This window comes from Mustela lutreola, chromosome 8, assembly GCF_030435805.1.
Source record: "Mustela lutreola isolate mMusLut2 chromosome 8, mMusLut2.pri, whole genome shotgun sequence".
NCBI lineage: Eukaryota > Metazoa > Chordata > Mammalia > Carnivora > Mustelidae > Mustela > Mustela lutreola.
Window position 1 is genome coordinate 28,581,655 of NC_081297.1, and position 13,051 is coordinate 28,594,705.

Below are 13,051 nucleotides of genomic sequence, written 5' to 3' on the forward strand. Positions count from 1 at the left end.
GACTCTCTGCTCTCCTCTGCCTGTCTCTCTGCCTACTTGTGATTTCTGTCAAATAAATTTAAAAAGTCTTTAAAACATCATATTTATGACCAGTGTATCCATATACTTCTTCAGAAGAATTTATTGCAGTACCTGCTGTGAGGTATGTCCCAAAACCTGGTCACCGTAGATGATGGGTGAGTATAAATCTGCAAGTTTCCCAGACTGGCTTTCTAAGGTATATCTCTGACTACTGAGGACTGAATTGGCCAAAGTATGATGCTAATATTTAAGGTATTCTGCATTTCTTGTATCATATCCAGCACAGAGATGGAACATAAGAACAATGGGAAACCTTAAGAGAACTGGCTTTGGATCAGAAAGAGCTTTAGTGGGTCAGTTCCACCACTGTTTCTCAAGAGCTTTGCACCATTATCCCATCTAAAAAATCTACAAAATCAGGATAGTAGCAGCTATCCCGAAGAGTTGTGAAGATTCAAATCATGAACACACCTAACATGGGTTTTATAACTGGCGTCTTATTTATTATTTTCTGCCTTAGGGAGACAAGTGAGGAAAGAACTTGGGATCAGAAAGGGACAAGTAAAGATTAATTCCTGGAAGCAGTGAGTCAAATGACCTGAGTCAGATCCAACCTATGAGCCCAGTTTCAGTATCACCTCTACATAAAAACTTCCTGAATCACCCCACTGATTATTTAAACTTCAAAAACATTATTAGAAGAACAGATGCTTTTATTCCAAGAAAACAGAGTTCTATTTATTTATATCTTTGACTTGGCTACTAAAGAGGGACTCCCCAGGAAGTGTATCCCCCATCTTGTTATTTCTGTAGCGCACTCAGCACCCATCTCATGAGGGTGGGACACGCCCAATAATGTACAATAAAAAGAATCATCACCTATACTAGAAATGCACATTATCAGCTTCCTTTCCCATACCCTCTGTAGGCAATAATAATCAAATCAAGCATTCTTTCTCACTGAACCCTGGATATAGCCTCAGAACCCTTTCTAAATTTTGGAAACCATTACCAGTAGATCTGAACTGGCAAACAAGATAAACCCAGTTACCATCCTTGGTGTGTACCATTCATCTGACTCCATTTAGGCCGCCAGGGGAAAGAGTGAAGTAATCATGTTCATTTATTCACTCATTCAACAAATACTTATTGAGCCCAGACTGTTTTTTTAAGTATAAACAAGACACCTTATAGAGCTGAGAGTCTGGAGTGAAAAAATGTTCTCTATGTGGAGGTAATGGGAGATTAGGCATGAAGAATCGAGACTTATGGCAGACCCCAACAGCCACTTCCCCACTTCTCTGTTAATAAAACCTCCAATGTGTCCAGAAACAAAGTGCCCCTGTGCCTTATGGACTTCTCCCCAGCCACGACAGTATGTACAGACTAATCTACCACTCCCGGCTATTCCATCCCCCCTACCAGTGAGGGACCCGTCCCCAACCAACAAGAGCTAGAGACTTACTGAGAAAGTTTGTCCTGCTCTTAAAGAGGGACATGAGACGGGATCTCTGGATATGATATTGTGAGGACATGATCTTTGAACTGACTATGGTGAACCTGGACTCTCTAGAGGAAAACCAGGAAATTCAGAGAGAAGCATCACTGAACTATACTTTACAATAACTGCCATGCCTTAGGGCTTCTTATGAAATAAGTTATTTGCCTCCTTATTTAAGCCATGTTTAAAACTGGATATTGTCTTAGTCTGTCTGGGCTACTGTAACAAAATAACATACACCGGGTATGAAGAGGAATTTATGTCTCACAGTTCGGGAGGCTAGAAGTCCAAGATCAGGGTGCCAAAAGGGTCAGGTGCTGGTGATAGCCCTCTTCCAGGCTACAGATAGCCACCTTCTTGCTGTGTCCTTAAATGGCAGAAGGCACAAGGTTGCTCTCTGGGGTACCTCTCATTAGGGCATAAAAACCATTCATGAAGCCTCCAGCCCCGTGACCTTATCACCTTCCAAAGGTTCCACCTTCTAATAACAAATATCTTCGGGGGTTAGGATTTCAACATATGAGTTTGGGGGCCACACAAACCCTTGGACCACAGAAGATATTCTATTACTTGAAACCAAAATCACCCCATTTGACCCAGGAAACAAACAAGAGAGTGCTGAATGGCAGGTTAAGGAGATAAAAGGCCACATTCACTTCATGGGAGCTGAAACTGAGGAAATTATATTCAAAGACTTGGTCTGTCTTTTATTTTCTTTGTTGTAACAACTAACTTGGAAACCTAGAAGAAAGCATTTAATTAAGAATTTCACTTTCTGAGATGGGTATCCTAATACACTAGTGTTAAGACCATAAACTGGTACAATGGTTACAAAAGCTATATGGCAATACTGGTCAAGAGTCTTTTTTTTTTTCCCTAAATTTTATGTATTTGTTTGAGAGAGAGAGCATGCGCACATGAGCAGGGGAAAGGGCAGAGGGAGAGGCAGAAGCAGACTCCTACTGAACAGGGAGCCTGATATGGGGCTGGACCAGGACCCTGGGATTATGATCTGAACAGAAGCCAGATGCTTAACAAACAGCCACCCAGGCGTCCCCTGGTCAAGCATCTTAAAAATTTTTATAACCTTTGCCATGTGACTAGAGCCTAGGATTCTTTTTTTTTTTTTTTTTTTTTTTTTTTTTAATTTGTCAGAGAGAGAGGGAGAGAGAGCGAGCACAGGCAGACAGAATGGCAGGCAGAGGCAGAGGGAGAAGCAGGCTCCCTGCCAAGCAAGGAGCCCGATGTGGGACTCGATCCCAGGACGCTGGGATCATGACCCGAGCCGAAGGCAGCTGCCCAACCAACTGAGCCACCCAGGCGTCCCGAGCCTAGGATTCTTATTGCACAGAAATAATCCCAAATGCAAATAGTGTTCCACAAAACAATATGTTCACTGAATTATTTTTCAGTAAAGTTGTAAATGACCTATGTATGTCCAACTATGAAATTAAATCAGTAATAAAAAACTATATGCAAAAATTATGCAGGTTATTAAAAATAACTTTATGCCATTTTAAAAACATGGAAAAATTACACTCTGGTTTCAATGATAAAAGAATATAAAATTATCTATGTAGTATGCTCATAATTTAGGCTAAAAAAGTATTTAAAAAGACTACAGAAGATATGCCAATATTTGAACAGCATTTGCTTTTAAGATGGTGGAATTATACGTGATTTTTCTGCTTCTTTATATTTTGTGTAGTTTTCAAGTTTACTATCATGAGCAAGTATTACACCTTGATAATTAAAAATGAGATGGGGGCAATTTTACACATGATGGAATTTCTCAGCATTCATATTGGTCCCACTCCCTACCATCTCAGAATTTATTTTACCAAATAAAACCAAATCATATGTGTTCCATGGTCTATGCTAAAGAAAGATGCTTAACTGATCTATCTCAGTATGTACAAATAACTAGTAGTTCACTATTGACATACTCACAATAAACGAATACTCAAGAACTCTAGTTCATTAACTCTACTCTATTTATCTGTAACTATAATACTGTATTCTTTGATTCAGAGCAACATTCCATACAAAGGAGCTAAAATGTTCACATAACAATAGATGCAGTTATGGTACTCTATAAATAATATTTTAAATAAACATTCATTCACCTAAAGCTATTACTATCTGAACTCAGGATGAAATTACTGGTAGAATCCAATCTGGATTACTCTACCCTAACTGAAATCATGTAGGGCTTTAATTGCTGAACAAAAGAAAACCATTAGGATCTCCTGATTGGAGGCCATGAATCCTACTACTGATATGAACTCTGTAATAAGACTGTGCTGTTATCCGCAGGGTAACTTGCTCTATTGATCAATACCTTGAATCAGTTAAGTGATGACTGATATTGTGACTAGTGAGTCTAGATATTATTCACTCGGAAGTTGTTTTGTTCTCCAAGGTTACCCCAACCAAAACTGTTAGCCCATTTAATATTTTGATATCCATTAAGGTTAGGTTAAATTATGTTATTTTGGGGTAAATTAAAGTTCCACAGGGTCTTCTCATCTTATTTTTTTAATCCCCCACTCTTCACTGGAAGGTAAAACAGATTAGGATAGCAAGTGTTACATGAACTGAGAGAGGGTTGACACTACCCTTTACAAGGATGGAAGAGACTCTCGGGCCTAACAACACATGTATGGTTAAGGCACTGCCTCCTACTTTGAGGCACTAACCATTGTTTTTTACGAAACAGACTCTTAACAACAGAGAACAAACTGATGGTTACCAGAGGGGAGGTGGGTGTGGGATGGGTGAATTAGGTGATGAGGATAAGGAGTGCACTTGTCATGATGGATACGGGGTGATGTATGAAGTGTTGAATCACTATACAACAAACCTAAAACTAATAGTACACTGTTAACTAACTGGAATTTGAATAAAAACTTTAAAAAAAAAAAAATGTTCAGTGTGCCTGGGTGGCTCAGTGGGTTAAGCCTCTGCCTTCGGCTCAGGTCATGATCTCAGGGTCCTGGGATCAAACCCCGCATTGGGGGGGGTCTGCTCAGCAGGGAGCCTGCTTCCCCTTTGCTCTCTGCCTGCCTCTCTGCCTACTTGTGATCTCTCTCTCTCTGTCAAATAAATAAATAAATAATGTCTTTTAAAAAATATATTCATCGATTAAAAAAAATAATATAAAATAACATAAAATAAAGTATCACTGACTCTAAGGGAAAAAAAAGATTAGGATAGCAAGGAATATATTAAGGAGCCCACACACAACCAAGCCCACACAAAAAACACAAATACTGAGCTTTAAAAAGACATATTTGGGGCACCTGGCTGGCTCAGTCGGTGGAACGTAGGACTCTAGATCTCAGAGTTTTAAGTTCAAGGCCCACAGTTGACATAGAGATTATTTAAAAACAAAATCTTTGAAAGCAAAAAAGAAGACACATTTTTAAAAGCTACTTAGCTATAAAACATAGCAACCGAGATGAATCCCAAAAGCATTATGTGGAGTTAAAGCAGCCAGACACAAAATACATACTATATTTCACTTACAGAAAGTTCTAGAACTGGCAGAACTAAGGCATAGAGATGTAAATCAGATCAGCATTTGCTTGGGGTAGGGCAGGGGGAAGTAGGCAGGATTGACCAAAAAGAGGTAGTAGGGACTTTCCTGGGGACTGGAAATGTTTGGTATTTTTCATGGAAGAGGTGATGAAACAGGTGTCTGTATTTATCTAAACTCACCAAACGTTACACTCTGCACTCCTTTGTTTTACGATCACAACTGTAGTAGAATAGTCATTTAAGTTACACCTATAATTTTCAAGTTTTTACCTAGAAAAGGAATCCAATCTAAAAATTACCTCCCTTTTCAAACCAAAGGCTTTTCTCAGCCTGAGCAAAATCTTCATTCATCTAGCTGTTCAGCCAGAAATGAGAGGGTGATTCTTGCCACCTCCTTCTCTGTCACCAAGTCCTGAAGGCACAGCTCCAAGACACCGCAAATCCATTCACTTCTCCCCTTTCAGGGACACCACCATAGTTCAAGCCACCATCAGTTCGTACTGGATCCAAGGCAGTACCCTCCTAACTGGTCTTCAATTTCCACATGGTAACTGGTCCTAGTTCAAAACCTGTAATCTGCCAGCATCACTCTCTTGGTCAGAGCTCTTTAATGCATTCCCACTGACCTCAGAACAAATTCTAAGATCTTTAACAGGACTCTCACACACCCTCTTATCACCTCCCCTATGGCAGTTACCAACTCTTACACAATTCAGCTCTCCGTGCTCCAGCCACATGACCTCTTTGTAGTGTCCTGCAGGTCAACACCTTCCATGCCTCAGAGCCCTCCTTAAGGCTGTTCCCTCAGCCTTAGGATAGGATAATTCCTCATCTTGCAATTATTCTAAGTTAATGGGACTCTCAAATAATAATTTTCAAGGCTGAGAATACCAAAACAGAAATATAATCCAGAAAGCTACACAGAAAATTCATGACAAGGGAAGGGGGGCGGGTCGAAAATCAGTGTTACTTTGGGGCACCTGGCTGGCTTAGCCAAATAAGCGTCTGACTCTTGATTTTAGCTCAGGTCGTGATTTTCACAGTTGTGAGCTCGAGCCCCACCTCAGACTCCATGCTCAGTGTGAAGTCTGTTTAAGACTCTTTCTCCTTCTGGGGCGCCTGGGTGGCTCAGTTGGTTAGGCATCTGCCTTCAGCTCAGGTCATGATCCCAGGTTCCGGCAGGGAGCCTGCTTCTCTCTCTCCACTCCCCTTGCTTGTGTTAAAACAAAAAACAAAAAACAAAAAAACCCAACTCTTTCTACTTCTGCTCCCCCAACTCGAATGCACACATTCTCTCTCTCTAAAATAAATAAATACATCTTTTTAAGAATTAGTGTTATTGAAAACATATACAATTCTATTTGTAATTTTCGTCCTTCAGCAAATGTCTATTAGGCACCTCTTGTGTGTCAGACACTGCTCTAAGAGCTAGGAACAGAACTGTCCATGTCCCAGTTCTCAAGAAGCCAGCAAGGATTCACTCCATGCAGGAAAGGGTTATGCAGAAAGTAAAGTGAGGCAAGGGGGTGAAGCGTAAGGCACCAAAATGTGCCCACTCATGCCACAGAGCAGCATTCAGCCTTATAGGGAAGGAAACTGAAACAGCAGAACATGGACAAACCCCAACGACATCATGCTGGTGAAATAGAGCTGGTCACAAAACAACAAATACTGCACGATTCCACTCGGGTAGGTACTGAGAGTACGCCAGTCACAGGCACAGAAAGTAGAACGGTGGTGGCCAGGGGCTAGTGGGAGGAGGAAGAGAGGCAGTGTTTCCATGGGACTGACTTTTGGCTTTACAAGATGAACAGAGTTCTGGAGGTGGGTGGTGCTGATGGCTGCACATTATAAATGTACTTAGTACCACCGAGCTGTGCACTTAAATATAATTAAGATAGGAAATCTACAGCTATGTGTATTTTACCATAATCAAAAATTTTTGTAATATTGCCAAGGGAAAATGATTTCCAACCTAGAATCCTACCAAAAAGGAGTACAGGGCTACCTGAGTGGCTCAGCCACTGAAGCATCTTCCTTCAGCTCAGGTCATGATCCCAGGGTCCTGGAACTGATTCGGGCATCTGACTCCTCCTCAGTGGGGAGCCTGCTTCTCCCTCTGCCTGGTGCTTCCCCTGCTTATGTGTGCATGCTCTCTGTCTCTCTAACAAATAAACAAAATCTTAAAAAAAAAAAAGGAGTTCAGTATATAGCAAGGTTTCCTTCTCATTAGGCTGTTTTGTTAAGGCGGGTGAGAGTTAAGCACTTAGGTAACATAACCTCTGAGCAGAAACCTGAATGAAAAAATAGGAACTTCATGAAATTCTATGATTCTTAAACTTTTCCAAGTTTGCACTAAAAAGACTGAAGCATGGCAATGTCTTCCCTTTTTGAACAGAGGAACAACATGAAGGTAGAGATGGGGTTAACCGTAGGGAAGAAGAAGTTAGGGAATTACATGATACAATTTTTTATCTTAAGAGCTGACGTATCCTGGGGCACCTGGCTGTCTCAGTCAGAAGAGCAAGCAACTCTTGATCTCAGGGTCATGAGTTCAAGCCCCACACTGGGTGCAGAGATTACTTAAATAAATAAACTTTCATAGCATGTCCTCTTTCTCCCTCCAACCTGTCTCCCTACCTCCAGAAGAAAGAATTATCACACTCATTTTCTCAAGTTAAAAGATGAAAATAAGTGCCCAATTTCTTAACTGGTAGCTTTTAGAGGAGGAAGTACTCAATTCTTTAACTATTAATTGAGCATTGACAAGAAACACAGGACAAAGATAAGGACATAATTTTAGCTAGGGAAAAAAAAGTAGAGAATGGTCCCAAGGCTAATGTATTTATTTTACATGGTAATCAATGAGATTCAATCATCACAACATTTCTTCATAATAAAGCTCCAGGAATTCCTTCTGGTATACTTTACCTTCCTGAAACCACCAGAGTTCCATCATCGAGTAAATAATCCTTCACATTCTGTGGAAGTGGAAGAATGACGCTTAAAAAAAAAAAAAAAAAAAAAAGGCATTTATCAAAAAGGCATCATTTTAAAAGACCAAACATAAGCAGAGAGAAACAAAAAATCAAAATTCAATTTTTTAATTACTTATTTCCTTTATTTTTAATATACGGTAGGAAATGTTAATGATGTACATTTGCGGGTGCCTGGGTGCCTCAGTGGGTTAAAGCCTCTGCCTTCAGCTCAGGTCATGATCTCAGGGTCCTGGGATCGAGCCCCCCACATTGGGCTCTCTGCTCAGCAGGAGGCCTGCTTCCTCCTCTCTCTCTGCCTGCCTCTCTGCCTACTTGTGATCTCTCTCTCTGTCAAATAAATAAATAAATAAACTTTTTTTTTTAAAGTACATTTGGTAGCAGCACATTGAAAATTAGAATAAAATGAACAAATCTTGTGGTAAACTAACTTCAGCTCATGTACTACAACAATCATGGTAAAACAAAACCAGACAAACCCGAAGAACCATACTGAAATCACAGTATGAAGCGCATCAGCTCAAGAAAATTCTAAGTATCTGTCTTTAAGAAATCAGAACCAGGAGGTATTTCCAGAAAATGTAGCAAAAAAGCAGAAACAGCATCTGACCATCTTCTAAGATAGAGGGCAGAGGAAGACTTAGGATCTGGAAACCATTCTTTGGTTGGCAATGAGAGTGAAGGGCTAAGAAGTCATGATGTGTCTGGGTGTGTTCTGGTGGCTTTCTGTTCAACTGACTGCCAGAGCTATAAAGCTGCTTTAGTCTACTCTGTTTCATATAATTAAGGGATGGCAAAGCCATAACTGGAAGTCATTTCAAAATCTCATGGGATCATTAGATTTTTTTACTCTGTAATAATAAATCATCAAGCAATTCTGCCGCAGGTACATAAAAGGAACGCTATTATTTTGAGGTATGTATTCTTTAAAAAAGTAAAAAGAAATGATGGTCTGCTTTCATAGAGTCAAGAGAACATCATCGACTTATGCATCATCTACTTATTTTCTGGCACATTAAAAATGGTTTTTGTGGGGCGCCTGGGTGGCTCAGTGGGTTAAGCCTCTGCCTTCGGCTCGGATCATGATCTCAGGCCCTTGGGATCAAGCCCTGCATCGGGCTCTGCTCAGTGAGGAACCTGCTTCCCTCTCTCTCTCTCTCTGCCTGCCTCTCTGCCTACTTGTGATCTCTCTCTGTCAAATAAATAAATAAAATCTTTTTTTTAAAAAAAGGTTTTTGTGCACAGAAAACATTATTCATGGACTATTTCAGTTTTAAAGATTAACAGCTGATCTATCAAATTCATAATTTTACATTCAAAAGCCTAGTCCTTCAGGATTTTAAGGTCACCCACCAGATCTTACTATTCCATTTGTAAATTTGCTAAATTTTAACCAATTTCAAGTGAGCCTTTGAAACTTAAAAGTTGCTTAAAATTTTAAAACTCTACTATCAAAAGAACTATTCAATTTTATTTTTAAATATGTCAACTGTCTAATCACAAACAAGCCTTCCTAAATATTTACCTTGTAATGAACCCAGCAAACTAAACCATAAATGCAGTCAATCTGAGGTTCTTGCACACTTTACAATACTACCTAAAATCCTGAAAAATTTTCTTACTCGTTTTCCAAGAGAATTTTTGAAGTTTATCTTCTCGGGGGCCCGAGCCTGAGAAACGCTGGCAGGAAGGCCAGTTCCTAGACATCAACGGTGGTTTTCCTGACCCCAAAGAGAGCACAGAGTCCTCTCCCCTGCTGGTCATGTCTCTAAGCCCCCAAATCAATGTTTTCAGAGTCCAGGTCCATCATTTTTGAGTTACACTCAATCAGACTCAAGTCTGATTTTTGAATCTGGACTTTCCCTTCAGGCTGCACCACCCCTTCACCAGATTCAAAACATCTTGTTTATTGTTGGATTCTATTCTGAATTCTTTGCATATTCTTCCTACTGGAGAGTCTTCAACTCTTACAGATACTAGCTGACATCTAGATCCCATGACTTCTCATGGGTCACTGACTTCTAAAGCCCCAGTTCTGAAGTCATCCTAATGAGCCTATCATGCATTACATTGTGTACGACAAGGAGGATACCAAAGTGATTTCATTAAGAACTGAAAGCCTATGATGAGGGAAAAATACAAAAGAAAAAAAAAACTATAGTACAACATGTTAAGTGCTGTCCCAGGTGAGGATGTACCAAGTGCTGCCAAAATTCAGAAGAAGGGGGGCACCTGGGTGGCTCAGTGGGTTAAGCCTCTGCCTTCAGCTCAGTCATGGTCCTGGGGTCCTGGGACTGAGCCCCACATCGGGCTCCCTGCTTGGTGGGGAGCCTGCTGACCCCTCCCTCTCTCTCTGTCTGCCTCTCTGCCTACTTGTGATCTCTGTTAAATAAGTAAAATCTTAAAAAAAAAAAATTCAGAAGAAGGAACTGTGCCTAAAAGACTGAGGCCATAAATAAGTCAATGCCAAGGAAGCTTTTCACAAACCTAACAAGGCTGTCAGAGAAGAGCTTAAGTCGGGTCATTGAAATCCAAGTGCAGGTGAGAATCCAATGAGGCCTGACAGATGTAAAAGAATTAAATGGCAAATTTCCTGTCCTATTCTATATCCTATTCAGTATCTTATATTCAACATCCTATTCTAGATCCTATTCAAGTGAATATAATTATGCACATACAGATAAGTTATTCTAATATAATTTTAGAGGTAAAAACGGGCTTTTAAAGTCATTTATCATAGCCTTTATGTTTGAAGAAAGTAACAGATTCATGAAGTAAAGAGGCCTGAAGTTATCTAGCTAATGATTCTTAAGCCTGAGTCAAAGTCCTAGAACTTGTCAAAAAATACACCTGTATTCTTACCCACCTAATCATCTCTGAACCAGGATTAATAAACACTGAAAAATAATGCTGAGTCAGTAACAAGAATATGATCTCAGCATGGAAGCTGACAATGACAACGCAAAGCTAACAGAGCCCCCACGAGATTCGCCCAGACTGTGGAGGGATATCCTGTCATATGTGAGGTTCCAGTAATATCACTACAGAACTAAACAGACTGAAGAAAGAGTTTAAAGAACAGTTTCAGGCCACACGGGTTAGCTGTGAACTGTTGGGAAAATCCCACCTCCTGGTTTATTCTCCATTCTCAGCTCCCTATGAATGGTACACATCCTAAACTTATTTTGCTTCAGTGAAGCTTTGATTAAATCCAAAATGTAACAATGAACAGCATTTCTGTGTGTTTACTACATGCCAGAAACTGTGGCAAGCCTTTAAAATATTTTATCTCATTTAATTCCCATGACAATCCTATTACTTTCTCAAATTCCAGATGGGGCTTAGAGAGATTAAGCAATTTGCTCAAGATGCTGATGGAACCAAAATTCAATGCCAGGCAGATGGCCCTGATGCCAGTATCCAAATCCTAACCATTGTGCCCTCCTGCTGAAGGCAAAGGAAAACTACAGTTGCAAAAGGCACCTGAACAGAATGCAGGTCAGTTCAAGTGAACTCTGTGTCTGGGAGGTTCACAGAAATACCTTCTCTTACACCAACACAGATAACTCTAGCATCATCTCAGACCCAAACGCCCATTTCAATTACAAAAGGTGACAAAGACTGGAATATACTAAGAGAAGATAACTTCTCTAATAAGATGTACTGTCCACTGCTGCTGTTGAAGCTCTCCTTTCGTCTTAGTGTGACTTTCAACCACCTTCAAATGCAAAGATGATCTATCTTCCTTCAAGGGGCTCTAACCTCCAACTAGAAGCAGATTCTATGTATGACCAACAGGATGAAAAAGAACTGTCCTTTGACTAATCTCCTTAGGCTCTTCCAATCCCTTGGGATTTCAAAACCATTACCCTCTCTGCATGCACACTCTGCACCAAGAGGACAAAATGTGAAAAGGACAGCTGATACCTAAATACGTGACAATCAAGGCCTAAAGAGCGACTGGGCAAAACACAGAAAATCCTGTCCATGAATATGCAGTTCTTTGTCAATCCTTCTTAGTAAGTGAAAGCCTACTCCTTCACCATTCTCCAGGTGTTATGATTGCTTTTGAAGATTTGGGGGGATTCTCCTAGCTGCCTTGCCTCTGTTACCTTGAATGACTCCGTGAAGGATGAAACAGTTACTCCTGTTTGACCTGCAACCCAGGGACGGATTCCCTGTTGTAGGCCAGGAAAATAGAAACCAAATACTGTTCTATTCCTTTTCCAGGGATGACTTCCTCTCACAGTACATTACCAACATAACAGCATGTAACTACACTAACGTTTCCATGCACACTATCTTATGGGAGCTTCGCAACAGAATTCCAGGTAGAGTCTACCTCACTGTTCTCATTTTACATCGACTGAAAGCAACTTACGTCCACCAGCGGGTTGGTCGGTGGCAAAGTCCAGACCACCCAGTTCTCCTGATCACGTCCCCTCTCTGACTACCCTAACAGCAGTGATGGTGAACATCCAAGCCCTGAACTATCCTAATCCACCAGTCACCCCGCCTCCGACCTTCAATGAACCATGACATGCCGTTCTGCCTCCCTTAGCACACCCCCTGAACGCAACACGAGGTACAGAAGACAAGGATCGACTTCATTAAGCCCCTCTCCTCCCCACTGAAATAGCACCAGGAAGTCGAAATCTTGGCACTGGTGCTCCCATCCGATCTCTGTAAGGCCTGCATTTTTTTTTTTTAAATGGAGCTAGGACTCGCTCAAAATGTCGCAGTTCCCTTTTGCCTATCGGCCCGACGTAACCCCTCTTGTCTCACCTCTTGATGGTAAGGCTTCGGAACAGTGGATACCACGCGGAGAACTGACAGTGCAGGACATGCTCCTTCTTCATCCTCCAGCTGCCGCCGCCGCCGCTCCCTTTCCTTCCAGCACCCTCCCGGAACCCAGGTCTCCCGTCCCGGAAGTACCCGCCGAGCTATTTTGGCTCAGGGACTCTTCCGGTCCATAAAGTAAGGGGGTGGGGGC

The 13,051-nt window shown here is 41.1% G+C and overlaps 1 protein-coding gene and 1 non-coding gene across 3 annotated transcripts in view; one reads left to right on the forward strand and one right to left on the reverse strand.

Annotated features, from left to right (window-relative positions):
- CDC123 (cell division cycle 123) overlaps positions 1–12,978 on the reverse strand; it is a 55,682-nt gene extending 42,704 nt beyond the window's left edge. For both annotated transcript variants that reach the window (XM_059184149.1, XM_059184148.1), the window contains exons 1-2: positions 12,844–12,978; positions 7,994–8,065 (exon numbers count right to left, since the gene is read on the reverse strand). In XM_059184149.1, the coding sequence (XP_059040132.1) occupies positions 7,994–8,065; positions 12,844–12,917 (146 nt within the window). In that variant the 5' untranslated portion in view covers positions 12,918–12,978. The remainder of the gene's footprint in view (positions 1–7,993; positions 8,066–12,843) is intronic.
- On the forward strand, positions 4,108–4,232 carry LOC131840082 (U6atac minor spliceosomal RNA). The gene has a single exon (XR_009357192.1). It is a non-coding gene; the product is annotated as a U6atac minor spliceosomal RNA (small nuclear RNA).
- Positions 12,979–13,051: the final 73 nt, after the last annotated feature.